We start from the raw sequence: 24,417 nt of genomic DNA, 5'->3' as shown, positions 1-24,417 counted from the left end.
AATATTTAAATAGATTGAAATCATGAGACCCTGAATCCATTTGTAAAATATTTTTTATCAATTAAATTATAACAAAAAAATTATAATTGAAATAATAAAAATTATAAATATAAAAAATTATTATTTGTGAATGTAGAGAGTTTTAGAATGAGAATTGACAAGAGAATATCAGATTGAAAATAACGAAAGATTGAGAGAGATTTAGAGAGTGTGTGTGTGAGTGAGTGTGTATATATGATTGAAAAAAAATTGCCTTTTACAAGAAGCCAGAATGGATAAATTTAAAAAAAAATGAAATTTTTTTAAAAAAATCTATGCATTATGCGTGAGCTAGGTTGGGCCAACCGGCGAGCCTGATGCCTAGGCGTAAGGCCCAGCCTTGTAGAGCTTAATACCATGCTTTATAATACGGGTCATGCTTTTTCGATTCTATCTGATCCATTTGTCCTGTCTCTCCACGACGCCGCACCACTTAACTTGAGCCGTGAGATATATATGTATATATATATATATATATATATATATATATATATATATATATATATATATTTGTGTGTATAAATTATTAAATAATTTCTAAAATTGTATAGATCTCCGCAATGTCATAACAAAAAATAAATCCATCCTAAAAATAATAGATGCGTTAAATTAATAAGCGATATGCAAGTCAGTGGTGAACTCCATGACGAACTTCAATGAACAAGAATATGAACTACACCCTTGCCAATTAATGTCTCAAACTTACTTCAATATATAAACTCCACCACCTTAGATTTGTCTTCGTAGCCTTATTTAGCAAAACTAAATTCACAAAATTATGTTTTGAGGTTTTCGTCAAATCTATCGCAAATGTGCGGCGCTAATTATCTAGCTGAGGAGAGGAACAAGGCCCAATTCGATGTCAGCGAGATGAAGATCGTCTGGGCCAGCTCTCGCCACGCCTTTGAACGCTCAGATCGGATTGCTCGACTAGTCGCCAGTGATCCGGTGAACTACTACATTCTTCTTTTTTTATTATCTAATTCTAGTCATGATACATTTTGATTTTTGATTATCGTATCTGGTGATCATGTAAATTTAAGTTCTGTTGCACAATGTGATATTTGTAATCAATGTAATTGAACTAAGTGTTGATTATCAGCAAACATGTTATATCTAAAGGAATAAATTGGTCAACAAATGCTGCTCAAAATTTCTAATGTAAGTTCATGCTGCATTGAAAATTATATGCACAGAAAGCATTGATTATAAAGTTCCTTTATCTAATTTGTGATTCTAAGATTACGCTTCTGTTGTTTTTTTAAAATTATTTATCATTTAATTTTTTTTCGGGTTTGTAATTTTTAGTTTTATCCTTTCTTATTTTAGGCCTTTCGAAAGGATAGCAGACCTATGCTAAGTAGGAAGGAGTTGTTTAAAAACACTTTGAGAAAGGCTGCTTATGCTTGGAAACGGATCAATGAACTCCGTCTAACTGATAGGTCTTTAATTGAAGTGCTTATGTAACTGCCACCCCTTCAAAATTTGTTATTTAGTTCTTTGCTGGACAACTATGGGTGAACTCTTTTATGTTTCGCTAGAGTATATGATTTAAATGTGCAAGTTTTGTTTGTTGCAGAAGAAGAGGCATCTAAGCTAAGGTTTTATGTGGATGAACCTGCTTTTATGGATCTTCATTGGATATGTCTCAATTCTTGTCTCAATGGCTTTATAATTTTGCATATTTCAAGTATATTCACTGAGGAACATTCACATATTTGTAGATGATACAGTGATTTTCTATTGACTTCATTATAATTCTAATTCTTAATAACAGAAGAGATTATTCTTCATATCCCATTTAGGCTTAGTCTTAAATAATTTATAGGCTAGGCCAATTTATACATGTGTATCCATTTATATCTAGCGTTTTAAATTCTTTACAGGGAATGTTTGTACCAGCTATTAAGGGACAGGGGACAGGTGAACAACAACAGAAATGGTTGCCATTGGCATATAAGATGGAAATAATTGGCTGCTCTGCACAAACTGAGCTTGGTCATGGCTCCAATGTTCAAGGGCTTGAAACCACTGCAACAATTGATCCTCAGACTGATGAGTTCATTATTCACAGTCCTACACTTAGTTCAAGTAAAGTGAGTAAAGTATAGAGCTTTCACTTGAATTTTGAATGGTGTGATTATTTTTAATTTTATCTATAGTCTTAAGATTATCAGAGACAGTTTTTTAGCCTTAATAGAAAGGAGAGATGTTTTGCTAGTGCTAGTCATAGGATTAAATCTGCCAAACCGTTTTCTCCTTGTACATGTGTGTGCTTTGTTTGGTATGAAGGGTGCATCTACTCAAATAACTGTATCTACTCTTTAGGATTAAATCTGCCAAACCGTTTTCTCCTTGTACATGTGTGTGCCTTGTTTGGTATGAAGGGTGCATCTACTCAAATAACTGTATCTACTCTTTAGGATTAAATCTGCCAAACCGTTTTCTTCTTGTATATGTGTGTGCTTTGTTTGTTATGAAGGGTGCATCTACTCAAATAACTGTATCTACTCTATGCTGTTATGCTTTTTTGTAGAATTGATGGAATATTCTTATATCAGATTCTTATCATTTTTATCTTATTTTCTCTTATTATTAGTGGTGGCCTGGTGGATTGGGTAAAGTTTCCACGCATACTGTTGTTTATGCTAGTTTGTTGCAGACTTGTAAGAATGGCCAAATATCCAGCTAACTGAAGGTTCCAGCAATTCACAACAGCTCCTCTAGCAAGTTTCCAGACACAGCCACCTCCTGTAGTTTCAGTGTTCTAGGGTCTCTCCAACAACAACTCAATTCAACAATCCCCAAACATTCATTCACAGCCAAGGAAAGAAAGGAACATTCACAGTTATATCTTTATTCTCAATTGCCTGTTATCATATAAATATAACTGAACAGTTTTCTATTGAGAAGAATTAAGCAGAGTTTAATAATTCATTCCATGTCCATGATGAAACAATAACTTCAATAACTTGCCCAGTCTACAATAATGAGTTCAACAACAAAACCAAACAAGTATCCCCACAAGGCAACAACAAAAACAATAACAAAACGGCGAAACGACTATTTCCCACCCAAGGTTTGATGTTTTCTCAAAAGTCCCTCCTTTAACTATGGAAACACCAAATACCCACCCATGGCCGGTTAGATTTAACCAAACCCTAACGCCTGAAAATTTTATCTCCTTTTGCCCCCCTAAACTTTAAAAACTGAAATTTTCCCCCGCCTAAGTTTTAAAAAATGGCAGTTTCACCCTAGGGTTTGGTTTTGAAATCTCCGACGACCTCTCCGGCTCCGTTGCCGACGACCGCTCCCTCCCGAAGCAACCTCTCCTTCCGACGATCTCTTTCCTCCCATTTGGAGGTCCGATCGACGCCCGGAGACGCCGTGGGAGACGAAGAGACGAAGTTCTTCGTCTTCCCAGAGGTCTTCTTCTGGGAAGACGATCGTCTTTCCAGACGAAGACGACGGCGTCGTCTTCGTCTGGGAAGACGAAGAACTTCATCTTCCCGACGAAGTTCTTCGTCTCCCACGGCGTCTCCGGGCGCCGATCGGACCTCCAAATGGGAGGAAAGAGATCGCCGGAATGAGAGGTTGCTTCGGGAGGGAGCGGCCGTCGGCAACGGAGCCGGAGAGGTCGCCGGAGATTTCAAAACCAAACCCTAGGGTGAAACTGCCATTTTTTAAAACTTAGGTGGGGGAAAATTTTAGTTTTTAAAGTTTAGGGGGGCAAAATTAGATTCTATTTTAGTTTATTTTTAATATTATAGCAAAAATGACGATTTTACCCCTACCACCGTTAGGGTTTGGTTAAATCTAACCTGCCATGGGTGGGTGTTTGGTGTTTCCATAGTTAAAGGGGGGACTTTTGAGAAAACGCTAAACCTTGGGTGGGAAATAGTCGTTTGGCCTAACAAAACAGTAAAAATAAGCTAAAAGAATGCTGGGTTCCGAGAGCCAACCCTCTCCAAATTTGTTCTGCCACTAAAAAACAACATCCATAATGATATCCTCCTCATCTATGCTTTTCCCATTATATGCGCAGCTTCTAACCATCAATAGACCCCACCACTAAAGACTCTTTTCTGAATTCTGGAAAGGAGGCTTCAACTAATTTCAGGTGCTTGGGTGCACTGTCCAAACTGCCCTCACCCATTTGGTCTTCACTTTTGCTCTTAGCTAGGCTATTATCCACACCCCCTGGACTGCCTTCTAGATTGTCCCCTTGGGCCTGCGGTGGTAGACTTTTGTAGTTAGATTCCTAACAATAACCCTGCGCAGCTTCATTCGGTTTGACGGTGAAAAATGATTTGCTCATAAGGGGTACGTTTTTACGTCGACCTGAAACGGAGGAATAACTCCTCCTTCAATTCTCTCCATTCCCTGAACGGCTGCCATAGTTCTCGAAATTGTAACTAACTCAAGGCCTCACCTTCAAAACAGAGTATTATCGTTGGTAGACGTTCTCTTTCATCCATACCATTCATCTAGAAATATCGCTCAACCTTGGTGATCCAACCCTATGGGTTTTCTCCGTTAAACAAAGAAAGTTCCATCCTTCTGTGATAATGGTCCCGTTGATTCCAATGATCTGCATGTCCAAGGTGTAGCCTATAGTTGTTTCTGGAACCTTTCCCGTAAACTACTCCAGCTCCAGGAAATAAAGGCGATGGTGGTGGAATGGCCTGGTCAAAATTATCTCCCGTAACAACGCATGTCTTCGGTGGAGGTGGTGCTTGTGAATGACCCATCGTGGGTGTCGGCTGTGTTTCAGTTTCTTTCCCTTTGTTATTCTTTATCAATAGTTGTCGTATTTCATACAAATTTCCATCTATTTTATCAAGCCGTGAAGTTGATTGAGCTTCAGATTGCCCCAACTTCTCATCTATTGTCACCACTTTCTCCGCCAAGTCCTTGTAATGCTTCTCTAATTCCTCAACTCTCCCTTCTATTCTTGTTGTTACCATTATCCGGCTCGTCAACTCTGATACCAAGTTTGTTGCAGACCTGTAAGAATGGCCAAATATCCAGTTGACTGAAGGTTCCAACAATTCACAACAACTCCTCCAACAAGTTTCCAGACACAACCACCTCCTGCAGTTTCAGTGTTCTAGGGTCTCTCCAACAACAACTCAATTCAATAATCCCCAAACATTCATTCACAACCAAGGAAAGAAAGGAACATTCACAGTTATATCTTCATTCTCATTTGCCTGTTATCATATGAATATAATTGAACAATTTTCTATTGAGAAGAATTAAACAGATTTTGATAATTCATTCCATGTCCATGATGAAGCAATAACTTCAATAACTTGCCTAGTGTATAATAATGAGTTCAACAGCAAAACCGAACAAGTATCCCCACAAGGCAACAACAAAAACAATAACAAAACAGTAAAAATAAGCTAAAGGAATGCTGGGTTCCGAGAGCTAGTCCTCTCCAAATTTGTTCTGCCACTAAAAAACAACATCCATAATGATATCCTCCTCATCCATGCTTTTCCCATTGTATGCATGGCCTTCTAACCATCGATGGACCCTACCACTAAAGACTCCTTTCTGAATTCTGGAAAGGAGGCTTCAACTAATTTCAGCTGTCTAGGTGCACTGTCCAAACTGCCCTCACCTATTTGGTCTTTACTTTTGCTCTCAATTGGGCTATTATCCACACCCCATAGGCTGCCTTCTGGATTGTCCCTTTTGGGCCTGCGATGGTAGACTTTTGTAACTAGATTCTGTTAGAGAAAGAGTTTATGTGAGGAAGAAAGGAAGGAAGAGAGCTGCAATGAAGAGAACAGGTGGCCAAATGGGGGAGCTAACAGATGGCAAAAACCTGTTGGAGAGACAAGCAACAGATAGCAAAAAAGATGCAGTGCCCAGGCCTTCAGAAAAGAGGACCACTGAGAGCATGTACGCTGAGGTGGCACCCTTAGAGAAAGAAGGCAGTTATGAAAGCATGGGGGAATATAAGCAGGAGGCAGAAAAAGGACCAGGGGAGGAGAAAATAGCAAAAGTGGAGCATTGAAGGAGAGTCCCAGCCTCTCGAAAGCTGGTGGATTTGTTGTTGAGTTTATTTTTATTGTTCTGTAATGACTTTTAAGGAGTGATTGTGCTAGCATTGGGTTGATAGGAACCAAATTGAATTCACTTTCAGAGTACTTATTAATAAAAGAAAAACTAATTTCATTACTGTTACATTGAGTTATATTTGATTTACATTTAGCAGCCATATCTACATTACATTCTCACACTCTTTACATCTATTTCTCATGTTGGTTTCTTCATCCACTGGAGTTAGAGCAGTCAACTTGTAGTGGCAGCGCCAGGTTCCTATCATAGTGGTATTAGAGCATGACCAGAATGGAGGCTAGGGTGGAAGGAGTTGAGAAAGAAATAGGAGGGATGAAAGAAAGTTTGGAGGAGATGGGTAGATAGATGGTTGAGATGAACAAAAAAATGAGTGAACGAATGGATAACATGGAATCAAAGGTTGAATCCCTTCATGGGTACCTCCGTGAGTTGTGAGATGCCATCGTTGGAAAGGAGAATGGGAGTAAAGGCAAGGCTCCAATGGGTCAGGGGACGTCCTTTTTTTATTCACCGCTGCCACCACCACCACCACCAACAGAGGCAGAAGTTCCACCCGTCACAGGAGAATGAGAGACAGAAGGAGGACAAGGAGCAACCTCAGGAGACACCATTATAGGTCCTCGAGATACCCCTTACCGACGTTTAGACCTTCCCATATTTAGCGGCGACGATGCTCTCGAATGGATTTTCAAGTGTGAAAGGTACTTTGATGTCAACCATTTGGACGAATGAGACTCACGGCGGCTGGCTCAAACGTTTTCGATCAAGGCACGAACGAACGCCCCGAGAGGAGTTGTTGGCTCTCCGACAAACAGGTTTGGTTCATGAGTATCAGTGTCGATTTGAGTTACTATCATTGGCGGTAGATGACATGACGGAAGAGACCTTAATTGATTTATTCATGAATGGCTTAGTGGATGGCATCCGAGTAGAGATCAAATTGTTTCACCCACGTGACTTGGAGGAGGCAATGCAACGTGCAGGAGAAGTAGAGGAGAAGAATGAGATAATTGATGGAAAGTAAGGAGTACGACCTGACTCGACGAACCCGAAACAAACTACCAACCCTACCCGTTTCATAGGCCCATTTACCTTTAATAACCCAACAACCCAGCACTTGAACCGAGCCCAAAGCCAAACCGCGTCTAGCCCGACCCACACCGTTCATCTTAATCCCAATCAGAATACATATCTGACTCATCAAACTGGTTCCATTAGAAGCCCCGAAAATTTTTGTCCTTCTTAAACTAGCACAAACCAAACTCGCTGGTAACCTCCACAACCATGAGGGCTCCCATTAATTCAGTCGTGTCTTCTTCCACTCTCCGGCGAGATGGAAACCCACGACGACTCTCCGACGAGGAATATCGAATGAAGGTAGAGAAGGGGTTGTGCTTCTACTGTGATGAAAAATTTGTACCTGGCCATAGATGCAAATACCGACAGCTAAAAGTGATGATAGCTGGTGAATAAGAGGAACGAGAGGATGAAGCTGAAGAGGAAGAGGAAGAGGAGTCGACGTCGGTGGAGGAAAGAGAGATGGAGGCCACTTTAAACGTAAGCTCTGTGGTCGGTATTAATAAGCCTAAAATCATGAAAATCTTGGGGTCTGTTAGAGGGAAAGAAATGGTGGTTCTCTTGGACAATGGAGCCACCCATAATTTTATTTCAGAGCAGTTAGTGACGGAGCTGAGAATTCCAGTAAAGCCTGCAAGATTTGCAGTGATCTTGGGAGATGATCGTAAAGTGAGCAGAGTGGGAAAATGTGAGGGAGCCGAAGTGAACATGCAGGGAATCAAATCACTCAAGATTTCTTGCCTTTCCGCTTGGGAGGGGTTGACGTTATTTTGGGAATTGATTGGCTCAGTAGATTGGGGGAGGTAAAGATAAATTGGAAGCATCAAACAATGAAATTCACGTGGTATGGCAGTATGGTGGAATTGAGAGGTAATGTATCATTAACTCAATTGGAAACGTCACTGAAAACTGTGTTAAAATCTGTTTGGGAAGGTGGAGAAAGCTATTGGATTGAAGTGAGACCAGCCATGAAGGAAGTGGTAACTATGGGAGAAAATAATGTGCCATAACTAAATAAATTATTAAAAGAATTCTATTCCTTGTTTTCAGAACCACAAGGTTTGCCGCCCAGTCGCACTAAGGACCATGTAATACGTCTAATGGTAGAAGCTTAACCCCCTAATATTCACCCTTACAAGTATCCACACTACCAAAAAAATGAAATCGAAAAGATTGTCCAGGAGATGCTCGTGGCTAGAATTATTAGACCTAGCACAAGTCCGTTTTCGAGTCCGATAATTCTTGTAAGAAAAAATGACGGCGGGTGGCAATTTTGTGTTGATTATCGGGCATTAAATAAGATCACAATCCCTGACAAATTTCCCATACCGACAATTGATGAGCTTTTAGATGAATTGGTTGGAGTTGTGATTTTCAGTAAGTTAGATATTAAATCTGGCTATTATCAGATACGTGTTAGAGAAGACGACATCGAAAAGACTGCCTTTCGAACACATGATGGGCATTACGAGTTTCTTGTTATGCCTTTCGGACTATCGAATGCTTCAACGACCTTTCAAAGTGTGATAAATGAAATTTTCAGGCCTCATTTGCTAGGTTTGTTCTAGTGTTTTTTGATGATATACTAGTGTATAGCAAGGGAGTTCGAGAGCACTTACTACACCTTAGGGAGGTGTTACGGTTGCTGCAAGAAAACAACATGGTAGTTAATAGAAAAAAGTGTTCATTTAGGTGTGAAAGAATGAAATATTTGGGGCATTTGGTCACCAAAAATGGGGTGGAGGTTGATCTAAGAAAAATTGAAGATATGCAAAATTGGGCCACACCGAGGAACTTACGGGAATTGAGAGGGTTTTTGGGGTTGATAGGGTACTACCGTAAGTTTGTTAGGGGCTATGGGAGGATCGCAGAACCTCTTACAGACTTGCTAAAAAAGAATGCCTTCCAATGGAATGAAGAAGCGCAAAGGGCTTTTGAATGTTTGAAGGCTACTATGACAACTACTCCCATGTTGGCCATGCCTGATTTTTCGAAAGAATTTATTGTGGAGACTGATGCTTCCGGGCAGGGGTTAGGTGTCGTGCTCATGCAAGAAGGGAGGCCGATTGCATTTCTAAGCAAGGTGTTATCCCTAAGAAACAAGGGAAAATCGGTGTATGAAAGGGAGTTAATGGCGATAGTAGGTGCCATGCTCATGCAAGAAGGGAGGCCAATTGCATTTCTAAGCAAGGTGTTATCCCTAAGAAACAAGGGAAAATCGGTGTACGAAAGGGAGTTAATGGCGATAGTATTAGCTTTTCAAAAATGGAGACACTACCTTTTAGGACGACACTTAAAGGTACGAACGGATCAAAAAAGTTTACGTTTTTTAACCGAACAACAGATAATCAGACATGAACAGTAGAAATGGTTGATCAAGATTTGGGGTTTGACTTCGAAATTGTTTATAAGTTGGGGTGTGAAAACAAGGCAGCAAATGCCTTATCTAGGAACCCAAGATTTAATGAAGAAATGAAGGCCATTTCCGTAAGCAAGGTGGTGGAAACAAAAGGCATTCAGCAAGAGGTGTTAAATGATGCAAATCTCCAGCAGGTGGTTCAACAAATAATTAATCAGCAAGGTAGTTATAAAGGGTATTCACTCAAAAATGACACCCTTATTTACAAAAACAGATTAGTGTTGTCGAGGCACTCACGACTCATTCTTCAACTTTTGGCGGAATTTCACGCCTCCCCTTACGGCGGACATTCAGGTTTTTTTAGAACATATAAAAGGGTCAAATCAATATTATTTTGGGAAGGAATGAAAAGGGACATTAAGCAAGATATAGCAGAATGTGAGATATGTCAACGAGTTAAATACGAGACAGAGTCTCCAGCAGGTTTCCTGTAGCCATTGCCAATTCCGTCAAATATTTGGGAAGATTTTTCAATGGATTTTATAACGGGGTTGCCAAAAGTTAAAGGGGCAGATGCTATACTGGTGGTTATCAACAGGCTCTCAAAGTATGGACACTTTATCACAATTCGCCATCCTTACACTACAAAAGACATTGCTGAAATTTTTATAAAAGAAGTTGTGCGACTCCACGACTTTCCTCAATCCATTGTCACGGATCGTGATCGCGTCTTCATGAGTAGCTTTTGGTTAGAATTGTTTAAGGCAGCGGGAACAACTCTAAAATTCAGCTTGGCTTTCCACCCCCAAACAGATGGACAAACTGAGGTTGTTAATCGAAGCATTGAAGATTATCTTCGTTGTTTTTGTTGGGACCAGCCAAAGGCATGGGTTAAATGGTTGACGTGGGCTGAATATTGGTATAACACAAGCTTCCACAATGCAGCCAGGATGACACCATTTAAAGCCATAAATGGGAGAGAACCGCCACCTCTGGTGAGACTAGTGGAAGAGGATTCAAAGGTGGAGGAAGTGAATGTAATGATTTAAGAAAGAAATTCAGTCTTAGATCAGCTAAAAGTGAATCTCAGCAAGGCACAGTCTCGAATGAAGAAAAATGCAGATAAGCATCGTAGGGAGGTAGAGCTCCAGGTGGGGGATTATGTATTTCTTAGACTACAACCTTACCGATTTCGTTCGTTAGCTTCTCGTCGCAATGACAAGCTAAGTCCACGTTTCTATGGGCTTTATGAAGTGATCGAAAGAGTAGGAAAAGTCGCATATAAGCTGAAACTATCAGAGACAACACTAATACATCCCATATTTCATATCTCATAGCTCAAAAAACAGGTAAGAGCGAAGGCCACCTGTCAACCACTACCAGTTGGGATAAATAAAACAGGGGAGTTGGAAGTACAGCCTGAAGAAGTGCTTACTCACAACTACAATCAACATGGGGAGTTAGAACTCTTGATTAAATGAAAAAATTTACCTACTTGTGAAAATTCTTAGGAGCTCTTTGTTAAAATTAAACAACTTTTTCCTACTTTGCACCTTGAGGACAAGGTGCTTGTTGATGGTGAGGGCAATGTTAGAGAAAAAGTTTATGTGAGGAAGAAAGGAAGGAAGAGAGCTGCAATGAAGAGAACAGGTGGCCAAATGGGGGAGCTAACAGATGGCAAAAACCTGTTGGAGAGACAAGCAACAGACAACAAAAAAGATATAGTGCCCAAGCCTTTAGAAAAGAGGACCACTGAGAGCACGTACGCCTGAGGTGGCACCCTTAGAGAAAGAAGGCAGTTATGAAAGCATGGGGGAATTTAAGCAGAAGGCAGAAAAAGGACCAAGGGAGGAGAAAATAGCAAAAATGGGCATTGAAGGAGAGTCCCAGCCTCTCGAAAGCCGGTGGATTTGTTGTTGAGTTTATTTTTATTTTTTTGTAATAACTCTTAAGGAGTGATTGTGCTAGCATTGGGTTGATATGAATCAAATTGAATTCACTTTCAGAGTACTTATTAATAGAAGAAAAACTAATTTCATTACTGTTACATTAAGTTAAATTTAATTTACATTCAGCAACCATATCTACAGTACATTCTCACACTCTCTACATCTATTTCTCACGCTGGTTTCTTCATCCACTGGAGTTGGAGCAGTCAGCTTGTAGTGGCAGCACCAGGTTCCTATCAGATTCCCAACATAGTCTAATAATAGATGGCAAGGACCATGGAGTGCATGGTAAGTATGTCATAATTATTTGTAGTTACATGAGTGCTTAATGGCCTATTGTATTGGTTGTGAAAACTTTCCATTTTCAGGTTTTATTGTACAGCTACGGAGCTTTGATCATGTGCGTATCCCTAGGAATCAAATGTTGATGCGGTTGGTCCTGACTTTACTGCTATCATCTGTATGGTTTGAACTTGTTATTTTATGAAATGCATATCGAGAAAATTGCTTCAAAAATTTAGCAATTTTCTGCAACAATTCCTTTATTGAATAGTTTATGTTTGATAAAGAGTCAAAAGGCTGAATCTCTCATCACCGTTATTATTATTAAATACAGAAAGACTATTAGAAGAGTAAAAGCTGTATTAGTACCTTACTTATACATATATACATGCAAGATGTATAATGTGATTCTTCCATGGTTTTGTAAAGCGATACGTATTATCATTATAGATATTTGTAAACTGTAAGTTGAAGTTTGTTTCAAATGTCTCAGGCTTTCACAAGTTACAAGAGAGGGGAATATACACAATCCAATGTTCCACGACAATTAGTTTATGGTACTATGGTGTACGTTCGTCAAATGATTGTATCTAATGCTTCTAATGCTCTTTCATGAGCAGTTTGTATTGCCATGAGGTATAGTTGTGTTCGCAGACAATTTGGTTCACAGGATGGTGGTGCTGAGACCTAAGTATGCTAGAATGACATTTTTTTTTAAATTGTCAAGAATTTGGTACCGTTTGAGTATATGCCCCTTCACATTATTTACCACACTTTAATTAGCTGAAGTTTGTGGTAGTTTGGCAGTTATGATTTAGTTCATACCTTACTGCCTACTATTTTAAATATACTGAAACTTGAAGATCAATATTGAGAGGATCCTCATGGTTTTGTGGGTCTTAGATGCAGTTTTTGTCTTCTAAATTGTCAGACTGACATTAAGTAGCGATTTCTTGTTTACAATTATAACATATAGAACAAATAAAATTTAATATTGCTGTTGAGTTTTTGGTCACCGTTTTCCTGTTTGTTACAAAATAGTTGTATCTTCTGTTTATCTTACCTTCTTGCTTTAGGTGATTGATTACAAAACTCAGCAAAATCGACTCTTTCCATTGGTCGCTTTTGCCTATGCTTTCAGATTTGTTGGTGAGTGGTTGAAATGGCTGTATACTAATGTGACACAAAGATTGCAAGCTAATGATTTCTCTACATTGCCCGAGGCTCATGCATGTACTACAGGTTTGAAGTTTCTGACTATTTCTGCCAATGTTGTATGTTTACTTGAACTAATGTTTGGGGCTTCTTTTAGTTAATTGTTACTATTCTTTAATTTTGTGTTCAAGGAGTTGATTGGCTCTTCACTACTCATCATTATTCTCTCACGATGACCTGGCTAATGAGGTTTGAACAACCATGCTGGATGGATGCTAGTAATTAACTTTTACTGAACACAAACTTCACATCAATTCGTAGTCACACATTTACCCTGTGCTTCATGGTCCATATATTTCATTTGCTTCAACCATGTTTTCATGATCCTTTTGTATAGGGATGTCATTTATGGTTTCTGCTATTGAAAAAGGAGGGGGAAAAAAAAAAGGGAAAATATTGTCTAAGGTTTTTGGTAGTCTTTGGCGGCTTTGAACTTGGAAGGAGTTGACAAATTCTTAGATATGGGAGTAATGTATTTTCGGCCACTTCTCCAACTCTAGCTTCCAAGTCTCTAGCAAATCTCCATTTGACTCATGCTACCATTGAGAATGAAGAATTAGCTCCATGCAAACCCAAAGATTCATTGCCTTTTCCACCTTGGCCCACCTTTGCTTATGGGTGCAATGCTATTACTTGCATCCAAAACTCTCATGATCTAGTAGGTCTTAAAGACCCAAGAAGTCCTCTTTTGAAGCCCAAGTGAAGTTGCAGCCATCCATCACTCCATTTTAAAGCCCAAAAAGGTGCTCAAAGCCCAATTGGAAGAGTTGGACGAAAATAGATGAAAGAAAAACTTTGGAGGAGACAAGAGTCCACCTTTTATGGAAATAATAGTGACATTTTGTCTTATTGCATTTATTTAGAGTATGACAAGACTTATTTTGTGTGGTTTAGAGTGAATCAAGGGCTAGCTTATTATTTTATTAAAAACCTATGTAAACTTATATTTTTGCCACCACTTACTCTCTATATAAAGTGGCCATGCTTTGTAAAAATGTTGGTTTTTGCTCTTGAATGAAAATTTGAAGAGAGCTTGTTGGCTTTTTTTTCTCATTTTCTTTATCCAATCATTTTTGGTGGAAGATTGGTGGTGGAAGACCCTAAGGTTGGTGGAACTTTCCTTTATGTCTTGGTTAATTTTCTTGTTACCCTTGAAATCCAAAGTGTGAAGATTTGAATGTGTGTTGTATGTCTCAGGTACTGTTCATATTGCGTGATTTTACAATTTTCAGTTTTTGCCAGCAAACTTTGAAGCTAGTTTTGAATGCTTTGTTGATTGAGTTGTGGTTGACATTATGTACCATTAGAAAACTCTTTGAATGTCTTTTCCAATGATATATAATTTGTATGGTTTGGAGGTCATTTGATTGGTTAAAATTGAAAGACAAATTGCTATTATGCAAAATGAATAGTAATTTCTAGAATTGAGTTTGTGTGTTGTTGCATTGTCTTGATGGAAATGCATCAGGGAGTGTTTGGAGTTGAATCTTATGGTCCTTATCAAATTGGTTTGGAAAAGGATGAAGAGTCGAGTTGGTGAAGATTTTATGGAGGTTGTGAAGGAGAAGCTAAAAGTCTTGAATAATTTAGCTAATAGATTTAAGGCAATGAAAGGGTACCTAAAAGAATGGAGGGAGGTGATTGAGAAGGGAGGTGATTGAGAAGCAAGATGATGAGATCAAGGCTAAATCTAGAGCTCTTGATGTGTTCTTAGTGGTGGAGGATGCTGGATTTGGCGAGATTAAGATTTGCGAGATTAAGATTTGAGGCATCTGTGACCGAGTTGAGGGGAAATGGCATCGAAGCAACATTTTCAATGATAGCAGACAACATGAGGTTGACTTTTTTAGTAGCAATTGGACAAATAAGAAAATAGAGATTTTTTCAAATTGGGTAAGAAGAAATGTAAAAATAAAAAATTTATTGGCTGGGTCATGAAAATGGGTGTGTGAAAAAAGACTAAAAAAAAGAAAAAAAAAGACTATCCAATTTTTTCCCAAAATATGGGCAAGGCTATAACATTGGGAGGAGTTGGCACCTTTACCAGTATTATGTAGATATAGGAGTGTTGTGGGTCCCTATCACATTGCCCTGTAGGATCCAAGAAGTGTTTTTTCAATTACTATTGAAAATCCTATTATATATGCTTTCGGTTTTTTTTTTTTGGTGGTTGTTGATCACAACTATTTTGGGTTTCATTTAGATGGCCATATTACTTTATGTTGACTCTACTACTAACTTCATGTCTGGCAGTTTCTTTTGCGAGTGGTTGCATTCTATTTTGATAATCTGTCTTTAAATGTTGATTTTCAGTATCATGTTATTCCTTTTGGAATATTCCTAGTGATTATTTCTTTGATGGCAGGATGAGATTGAGGAATGTCGAAAATTATGTGGTGGCCATGGTTACTTGTGTAGCAGTGGACTTCTAGAACTATGTGTAGTATATGTCCCTACTTGTACATATGAAGGAGACAACACACTGCTTCTTTTACAGGTATTTTGAAAAATAAATTAATCTGAGTTTGATTTCAAGAACTTTTATTTGTATTTATTTTTTCAGTCCTCTTGGTTTCTTATTGTACTTGGCTTTTGTCTGGGTAAAAAGGTTTTTGAACTGATGAAGGAGGTTTCTAAAATGTTCAAACTTCACACTGTTTAATTTGGGTTCACTTTACGATTAGCATATGTTTATTCAGTTCTCTGTTGGAGCACCCTGTTGTGAATTTGTTTGCAGTATATAAAGGACCACAAATTGTATGCACCTTCTTTGTTGTTGGCTTTGGGTTGGCTCTCTTCCAGAGCTGACTCTAAATGATGGTTTGGACTGTGAATGTGATAGGTACCTGAGGGACGAAACGGCGATTCAATGTACTTCTCCCACCGAGGAAACTTTGCAGGCCTGGTTTCTTGCAGGATGAACTAGTGAACTGCGATTTCTATCTATTTCTTCACCAATGTAACAGTGTAATAAAAAAAAACAGAGGCATGTAAGAAAAGATTATCTCTATTGCAATATATCTGTTTGGCATGAAATCAAGCAAGTACTGCATTCCCATGGTATCACATTACAAATCATTGTCAACTTGAGGAACATATTCTAGTTAACACTTTTACAATAATGTATCTCAATGGTAAAACCAAATAACGCAACAACACAAAAGATTAAATAAAGCAGATAATCAGGCCACAGAGCAAATTCACTTCCAGCATTCGAGAGGCTGGTTCTCTTCCTATTCTTCCCTTTCTTTTTCCTCCTCCCTTTCCTCTCTCACCAGACTCTTAATATTTGGCTCCTTGCTGTAACTCCACCAATCCTCGCGTGCCAGCTCAGCTTCTAACATCTCCAGGGCGCCTTCTTTTCCTAGCATATCCCCATATTTTTGCTGCCTGTTTGCTACTTTAACTGCTACTGGGAAGCTGCCATTTGGAGGTCCTGTGGACTGCCCACCAGAGTTATCATCGGTACTGCTAGCATCAGATTTGGAATTACAGCCTTCCGCTCCCACAGTAAGCTCTCCAATGCCGTTATTGATGTTACCGTCTGTTAGTTTCTCAGTTCCTTCAGCTTGTAACTTCAGCTTTGTTTTCCTGCCTCTTCTTTTCCTTTTCACATATACTCGAGCCCTAACATTACCCTGCCCATCCAGAGGCACCTTGTCCTCAAGGTGTAAATATGGAAAAACATGGATTAATTTTTTGTAGGATTCCTAAGAGTTGTTGTGTTCGGGTAAGCCATACCACTTAATAAGCAACTTCAAGTCGCCATGTCGAGAGTAGCGAAAATCCAGAACATCTTCAGGCTGTGTTTCCAGTTCTGCTTCTTCATTTAAGCAGGTCAGAAGGGGTGTGCAGGGCATCGAAGAGCCTATTTTTTTCTTTAGTTGGGAAATGTGAAAGACCGGATGAATTTTTACCGTCTCTGGAAGCTTGAGTCTGTAGGCAACCTGTTCGATTCTCTCCTTTATTTCGAAAGGTCCGTAAAAACGTGGACTAAGCTTCTCATTAAGTCTTGATGCTAGTGAGCGGAGCCTATATAGTTACAGCTTAAGAAATACTTGATTGCCCATTGCCCATTCGGCTTCGCGCCTGCCTCGGTCAGCTATCCTTTTCATCCTCTGCTGGGCGTTGACGAGGTTGGATTTCAGCCTATCCAGAATCTCATTTCGTTGCCTTATCATTACGTCCACCTCCTCAACCTTAGATGACTCTTCCACGAACTTCAGAAGAGGCAGTGGTTCGCGCCTGTACACTGCCCTGAAAGGCGTCATCCCTGCTGATGCGTTGAAGGTGGTGTTGAACCAATATTTCGCCTAAGACAACCAATTCGGCCACATCCGCTGTTGCTCAAAACAAAAACACCGGAGATATGTTTCTAAACTCCGATTTACTACCTCGGTTTGCCCATCTATCTATGGATGGTAGGCTGAACTGAATCGCAACTCTGTTCCTGAGGCCTTGAAGAGTTCGGACCAAAAAGCGCTTATGAAAATACGATCCCTGTCTGAAACGATGGTTCATGGGAAGCCGTGGAGCGATCCATAAAATGTCCATACTTCGACAAGCGATCCATAACAACCAATATAGTGTCGTAACCCTGGACTCTCGGCAGCCCCACAACGAAGTCCATGGAAAGATCATCCCAAATTTTGGAGGGGACAGGAAGAGGCTGTAAGAGTCCTGCCAGTGTCGTGGCCTCGTATTTCGCTCATTGGCATATGTCACATTCCGCCACAAATTTTTTCACATCCTGTTTCATACCTTCCCAGAAGAAGATTGAAGAAATTTTTTTGAAGGTGCGAAAAAATCCAAAGTGTCCGCCGATAGGAGTAAAGTGAAATTCAGATAAGAGCAACTACACTAACCTGAATTCCCTTGGCACTAACAAACGTCCCTTGTACATGAGATTCCCTTTTTTTAGCTCATACCCTGCGTGAGTGGTTGTACCACTGAATAAGTCTTGTATGACTGCCTTCAATTTCTCGTCCTTCCCCACTTCTTCTTGAATGGCGTCCGCAGTGATTGGAACAGCCATCGAAATAGCCAGCAGCTCCTCATTCTCTATTGGTTTCCTGGACAAGGCATCGATTGCTTTGTTTTCACAGCCGGGTCTATACACAATATCAAAATCATATCCTAGCATTTTCACCGCCCATTTTTGTTGTCCATGGCTTACCACCTTCTGTTCAGTGAAGAATTTGAGGCTACGCTGGTCTGTTCTCACCTGGACACGTCGTCCTAACAAGTAGTGGTGCCACTTTTGCAAGGCCAGGACAATGGCCATAAGTTCCCTCTCGTACACCGATTTCTCTTTATTTTGACGTGATAAAACCTTACTCAGATATGCAATTGGTCTTCCAGCCTGCATCAGTACAACACCGAGTCCCGAACCTGAGGCGTCCGTTTCCACTGCGAACGTTTTTGAAAAATCTGGCAATGCAAGAACAGGCATTGTCACCATGGCTTCCTTGAGTTTTTTGAATGCTGCTTGCACATGCTCAGTCCACTTAAAGGCGTTCTTTTTCAGTAGGTTGGTTAATGGTTCTGCAATTTTTCCATACCCTCGAACGAACCTCTGATAATAGCCCGTGAGCCCCAAGAAACCCCTCAAATCCCTCAAATCGCGTGGTATGGGCCAATTTTGCATATCTTCTATCTTCCGGGGATCTACCTCTACACCTTTCCTTGAGACAATATGGCCTAAGTAGCCTATTCTATCCCTGTCAAATTGGCACTTTTTTTGTTAACCACCAGTTGGTTGTCTCTAAGTAGCTCCAGCACGGTTCATAGGTGGCGCAGATGATCTTCGAGCCCTTTACTGTAGATCAGTATGTCGTCGAAAAAGACTAGAACAAACTTTCTCAGAAATGGGTAGAAGAGGTCATTCATCAGGCTTTGAAACGTGGCTGGAGCGTTGGATAATTCGAACGACATAACTAGAAATTCATAATGTTTGTCGTGCATACGGAAAGCTGTTTTTTCCATGTTCGACTCTTTAATTTTGATCTGGTGGTATCTGGAACGTAAATCTAATTTGCTAAAAATTTTTGCCCCTTCTAGTTCATCCAAGAGTTTGTCTATCGCTGGAATCGAAAATTTCTCAGGAACGGTTATGCGATTCAGGGCCCTATAGTCAACACAGAACCTCCAGCTCCCGTCCTTCTTCCTCACCAACAACACTGGACTCAGTAAGGGCTCACATTGGATCTGATGATTCCCGTCGTGAGCATTTCGTGTACTATTCTTTCCACTTCAGCTTTCTGGAAATGGGGATAATGGTAGGGTCTTAGATTAGGGGGTTAGGCTCCCTCCACTAGCCGAATAGCGTGGTCTCTTGCTCGTTTCGGTGGCAGCCCGTAAGGTTCGGCGAACAATTCTTCGAAGTTTTTTATTAGCGGTGCCAACTTTGACGGTATCGCCCCGTCTTCCTCTCCCGAGTCCCTGTGTTCCCTATTTGCCTTTAGAGAAAATCTCTCACCCCCCTGTGCCATTGAATTCAACAAGGCCCCCACCGTTGCCTCTAATCTGGTGAGTGAAGTATCTCCTTTCAACTTCACGTTCTGCCCTTTCCATTTGAAGCGCATGATTTGTTTCCCCCAATTTGTCTTTATTACTCCTAGCTGCCTTAGCCACTTTATTCCCAAAATGACATCCATACCTCCTAATTTGAAAGGGAGGAAGTCCTGGATGATTTTAATCCCCTGCACCGAAATCTCGACCCCCTTACATTTGCCTTCTCCCCGAACCCGACTACTATCCCCCAATATTACGACGAAGTTGGCTGGTTGGACTGGAATTTGTAACTCGGTGACCAGTCGATTAGCAATGAAGTTATGCGTCGCCCCACTATCTAGTAAAATCAATACCTGCTGCCCACCGACGGCTCTGATGAACTTCATTGTTTTCGGAGAGTCGATACCAACCACTGAACTTGAGTTTAGGTTTGCCTCCAAGTCCCTTGCTTCTTCTTCATCTTCCTTCGCTTCCTCTTTTTCGTCCTCCATCGTGTCCTGTTCACAGGCTATCATGATTCGAAGTTGTTAGAATCGGCATCTGTGCCTTGGGGTAAACTTTTCGTCGCACCAAAAGCATAAGCCCTTTTCGATTTTGGAGCGGTACTTTTTGTCGGACAGCCTTCGAAAGGTGTTATCTCGCCGTTGGCTGGTGGAAGATGCAATTAAGACATTTGGGTTTCTTGTCGCAGAAGCCGCATTTGTATAAGGAAATATGCTCTCCGTTCTGTTTTGACCAAAGGGACGTAAGTTTAGGGCGGGGGGGTCAGTCCGAAGGTTTGGGTCGGGGTTGGGCCAAGTGTTGAGCGGTTGGGCTACATGTTTGGGTTTGGATTGAGTTGGGTGTTGGGTCGATAATAAGTGGGCTGGTAGGTGGTGTTAAGTGGTGCAGTTGGGCCTGTGCTAAGGTGGGCTAGGTACTGGGTTGGATTTGGTTGGGTTCTCGGGTAACTCTTTCCGGGTCGGCCTATTCCCTTATTTTCAATCAGCGCGTTCTTCTTCTCTATCTCCTGAGCTCTCTCCATCGTCTCCTCCAGAGACGTCGACCGAAATAACCTCACCTCTTCTCTGAGTTCCTCCGGAAGCCCGTTCATAAAAATTACTGTTAGGGTGCTGTCCGTCAACTCCTCAATTTCCGTTGACAGCAGCTCGAACCGACATCTGTACTCGTGGACGGAGTCTGCTAGTTGAATCGCAAACAACTCCTCTTGAGCCATCTGTCCGTCGTCCGTCCTAAATCTTTTAAGGGTCGTGTTTAGAAAATCGTCCCATCCCAAGAACGACTGTCGTCGTCTTCTCCACCGAAACCAATGGAAGGTTACACCCTCCATACACACCCCTACTACTGTCAATCTCTCTCCTTCTGAAATTCGGTTAACGTCGAAGTATCGTTCCACCTTTTCTAACCACTCCAAGGTTTGTTCGCTAGTAAATAGTGGAAGGTCCAAACGGCGGAATTGTACATCTCGCCGAACTCCACCCTGGTAATCCTCTCCTTTCTGTCTTATTCTTGATGTCTCCTCTCCTCTGTTGGATTCCTCTATCCTCGGCAGTGGGTGATCGGTAGTGGCACCCTTGAGTGGGTTGTGGTTAGGAGACTGTTCTCCTCCACTAGGAGCAGTGTTACTGTGACCCGCCACAGGGTGGGTCGAGGTTCCTGGGTTCATCGGTGCCTTTCCCTTGTCACCGCCCTCCTTCCTGATCATTATTTCTTTAAGGTCTCGGAGGTATCCTTTCATGACTTCCAGGTCTCCTTCTATCCCTTCCAGCCTCATCTGCGTTTCTCCAAACGTATCCCTCACTTCCTTGTCCAGCCCTTCCAACCGGTTGCCCATCCCAGTCAACCTCTCACGATCCTCCGTCAACTCCTTCTCGAGCCCTTCCACCCGACTCTCGATCCTGGTCATGGCTTTGATACCACTTGATAGGTACCTGAGGGACGAAACGGCGATTCAGTGTACTTCTCCCACCGAGGAAACTTTGCAGGCCTGGTTTCTTGCAAGATGAACTAGTGAACTGCGATTTCTATCTATTTCTTCACCAATGTAATAGTGTAATAAAAAAGAACAGAGGCATGTAAGAAAAGATTATCTCTATTGCAATATATCCGTTTGGCATGAAATCAAGCAAGTACTGCATTCCCATGGTATCACATTACAAATCATTGTCAACTTGAGGAACAGATTCCAGTTAACACTTTTACAATAATGTATCTCAATGGTAAAACCAAATAACGCAACAACACAAAAAATTAAATAAAGCAGATAATCAGGCCACAGAACAAATTCACTTCCAACATTCGAGAGGCTGGTTCTCTCCCTATTCTTCCCTTTCTTTTTCCTTCTCCCTTTCCTCTCTCACCAGGCTCTTAATATTTGGCTCCTTGCTGTAACTCCGCCAATCCTCGCGTGCCAGCTCAACTTCTAACATCTCCAGGGTGCCTTCTTTTCCCAGCACATCCCCATATTTTTGCTGCCTGTCTGCTGTTTTAACTGCTACTGGGATGCTGCCATTTGGAGGTCCTGTGGACTGCCCACCAGAGTTATCATCGGTACTGCTAGCATCAGATTTGGAATTACAGCCTTCCGCTCCCACAGTAAGCTCTCCAATGCCGTTATTGATGTTACCGTTTGTTAGTTTCTCAGCTCCTTCAACTTATAACTTCAGCTTTGTTTTCCTGCCTCTTCTTTTCCTTTTCACATATACTCGAGCCCTAACAGAATGACATTCTATGGAAAATTCCTTTTCTAGGTTGCAAGGTTTCTCATGAAAACTGTCTCTTAGCTGGGATCAGGAAAGAAGCTTGTTGGGACAATATCTTATATGGAATGAGTGGAAGATCTGATGAAGTGTCATTGTGAGCTTCAAAGAGGTAATACTTTTAAAAAAAAAAAATTAATGTTCAAAGCAATTTTGTGTGTAACAAAGACTTTGTAGTTCACTCCTTTCAGAATAGAACACTTGCAGGTTCATCTAAATGTGCTAATGTATATTCACAATCTTCTTTTTTCCTGTTTCTTTCAATGGCTTGCAGCTGACGATTGGTTAAAGCCTGCTGTCATACTGGAGGCTTTTGAAGCAAGAGCCACTAGGATGTCTGTTGCTTGTGCTCAAAACCTGGGCAAGTTCACAAATACAGTAGAGGGTATGTTTTCTTTACCGTTATTCAGGAATTGGTATCTGTTTCACATTTATCTATTATCTTTTCAACTTTCCGTGTGACCAAATTTATAAACAAGGTGCTTGCAAGGGCTGCTAACCTTAAATTTTTTCCTTAATTGACATATCCCCCTCTAATTTTAATATGAGCTATAGAAGGTTGAGTTTTGGACTTTAATATTATTGTGAACATCCTAATTCCTGACAGGCCTGCAAATCTGGCTTCTTTATGACCTTCGAAGTTGAGCTCAAAACATCTGATGTGTTTCACTTATTCTTCCTTTCTCTTCAGGCTTTTCGGAACTCTCAGCTGATTTAGCTGAGGCACCAGTTGCTCATTGCCAGTTGATTGTTGTTTCAAAGTAAGCTCCTCCCTCTTATCCAGTCAATGATCTCAAATTTAAAAGTTGATCAGCCTTCTTTCCTTACATGAAAGAGCCTAGCTCAAACATCAATTTTATAATAAAGTTCACAGAAATTGTTAGTGAAATTGGAAGCAGAAAAAGTTGTATGCTGTGGGTCAAATTTCATTCGATGCGTTTGTATGTCATCACAATTTGTTAAGGTTTTCTGAAAAACATCATTCGATTTCAGGTTCATTGAGAAGTTGCAACAAGACCTCCCTGGAAAGGGAGTGAAACAAGTCTTAAGAATGCTCTGCAACATTTATGCTTTGCATATTCTTCACAAAAATCTGGGTGATTTTGTATCCACTGGCTGCGTAACTCCCAAGCAAGCTTCTCTTGCTAATGAGCAGCTTAGGTCTTTGTATGCCCAGGTATGGGCTTCTTGCAAATAATTTACTCAACTTCTCTTGCTGAACTATTAATTTTTTCATCCATCTAATCATGATCTTGAATTTGTGTTGTTAGGTCCGTCCCAATGCAGTTGCCCTGGTTGTCTTTCAATTATACTGACCATTACCTGGGATCGGTTCTTGGCCGGTATGATGGCAATGTGTATCCGAAACTCTATGAGGAAGCTTGGAAGGACCCTCTAAACAACTTGGTTGTACCTGATGGCTACCATGAATATATTCGCCCCATTCTGAAACAACTCAGAACCGCAAGACTCTGAGGACATAAGCACTGTAACAACTGCGATTGAAAATTAAAATAGCATAATCAGTATCATAAAATAATTAACCCCTACCCTATGAAAGTTACCTAGATTGTGATAAGAAGACTGGGTTCTGGTCACCTATACTGTGTGCCTTAAATGGAAAATATTGGCGAATAAGACTATAAAATTTTATTGTATTTAAATTATTGCAGAAAAAAAATTAAATGTGTTGAAGAATAAAAAAATTGATTTTTATTTTGTTCTTCATTGGTGTGTGTATTATACATTGTAGTGTTTTTTCAGTTGGGACAGTTTTTTTTTAAAAAGAAATAATGGTTTTTTTTAGTATCAATGTATTATTATTAAGTATTATTTTATCTTTAATTTAATTATTTTAATATCATATTATTGTTATTATAATATTGGAATAAAATATTTCTACTTGATAATAATTAGGTAGAGGTGGCAGTGGGTTTCATCGATTTTGACAGGGTTTATAATGCCTATGGTTTGTATCATGCCCAAGGTCTATACAATCGTAGGTTTCTGTATCGGGCTACCACTCTAAAAAGTAAGGGCCCATGACACAATTTTATATACAGACGATCGTGCTGTGCTATCTTGTTAATTATATATAATTTTTTTAAATAATTATTAAACTTTACTAATT

The 24,417-nt window shown here is 40.3% G+C and overlaps 2 protein-coding genes across 13 annotated transcripts; both read left to right on the top strand.

Annotated features, from left to right (window-relative positions):
- The first annotated feature begins 600 nt into the window (after window positions 1-600).
- On the top strand, window positions 601-21,527 carry LOC123204150 (peroxisomal acyl-coenzyme A oxidase 1-like). 11 transcript variants are annotated; one of them, XR_006499456.1, is made up of 8 exons: window positions 601-987; window positions 1,926-2,135; window positions 11,724-11,805; window positions 11,886-11,949; window positions 12,293-12,435; window positions 12,876-13,041; window positions 15,380-15,511; window positions 15,857-16,050. XR_006499456.1 is itself a non-coding variant. In XM_044620730.1 (6 exons), the coding sequence occupies exons 1-6, from the start codon at window positions 850-852 to the stop codon at window positions 15,382-15,384; spliced, it is 600 nt and encodes a 199-aa protein (XP_044476665.1). In that variant the 5' UTR covers window positions 601-849; the 3' UTR covers window positions 15,385-15,509. The 11 variants fall into 11 exon arrangements, 4 of the variants coding, with proteins under 4 accessions (XP_044476665.1, XP_044476662.1, XP_044476666.1 ...); XR_006499451.1 differs by having other exon boundaries at window positions 11,886-11,977; XR_006499457.1 differs by lacking the exon at window positions 15,857-16,050 and having other exon boundaries at window positions 12,941-13,041; window positions 15,380-15,397.
- A 460-nt stretch (window positions 21,528-21,987) lies between these two features.
- LOC123204151 (peroxisomal acyl-coenzyme A oxidase 1-like) lies at window positions 21,988-23,984 on the top strand. 2 transcript variants are annotated; one of them, XM_044620732.1, is made up of 6 exons: window positions 21,988-22,122; window positions 22,278-22,398; window positions 22,561-22,671; window positions 22,978-23,047; window positions 23,280-23,463; window positions 23,558-23,984. In XM_044620732.1, the coding sequence occupies exons 2-6, from the start codon at window positions 22,371-22,373 to the stop codon at window positions 23,600-23,602; spliced, it is 438 nt and encodes a 145-aa protein (XP_044476667.1). In that variant the 5' UTR covers window positions 21,988-22,122; window positions 22,278-22,370; the 3' UTR covers window positions 23,603-23,984. The 2 variants fall into 2 exon arrangements, with proteins under 2 accessions (XP_044476667.1, XP_044476668.1); XM_044620733.1 differs by having other exon boundaries at window positions 22,075-22,158.
- Window positions 23,985-24,417: the final 433 nt, after the last annotated feature.

This window comes from Mangifera indica, chromosome 20 (genome assembly GCF_011075055.1).
Source record: "Mangifera indica cultivar Alphonso chromosome 20, CATAS_Mindica_2.1, whole genome shotgun sequence".
Taxonomy (NCBI): domain Eukaryota; kingdom Viridiplantae; phylum Streptophyta; class Magnoliopsida; order Sapindales; family Anacardiaceae; genus Mangifera; species Mangifera indica.
The sequence above is the reverse complement of the archived record's forward strand: the minus strand, read 5'-3'. Positions and strand labels throughout refer to the sequence as shown.

Bases quoted from the DNA above. Each gene is read 5' to 3' on its own strand.
- LOC123204150 (XM_044620727.1), top strand. From the start codon at position 850: ATGTGCGGCGCTAATTATCTAGCTGAGGAGAGGAACAAGGCCCAATTC. The intron at 11,806-11,885 runs GTAAGTATGTCA...TTCCATTTTCAG, and splicing joins CAAGGACCATGGAGTGCATG to GTTTTATTGTACAGCTACGG. The intron at 11,950-12,940 runs GTTGGTCCTGAC...CTATGCTTTCAG, and splicing joins AGGAATCAAATGTTGATGCG to ATTTGTTGGTGAGTGGTTGA.
- LOC123204151 (XM_044620732.1), top strand. From the start codon at position 22,371: ATGAAGTGTCATTGTGAGCTTCAAAGAG. The intron at 22,399-22,560 runs GTAATACTTTTA...AATGGCTTGCAG, and splicing joins TCATTGTGAGCTTCAAAGAG to CTGACGATTGGTTAAAGCCT. The intron at 23,048-23,279 runs GTAAGCTCCTCC...ATTCGATTTCAG, and splicing joins CAGTTGATTGTTGTTTCAAA to GTTCATTGAGAAGTTGCAAC.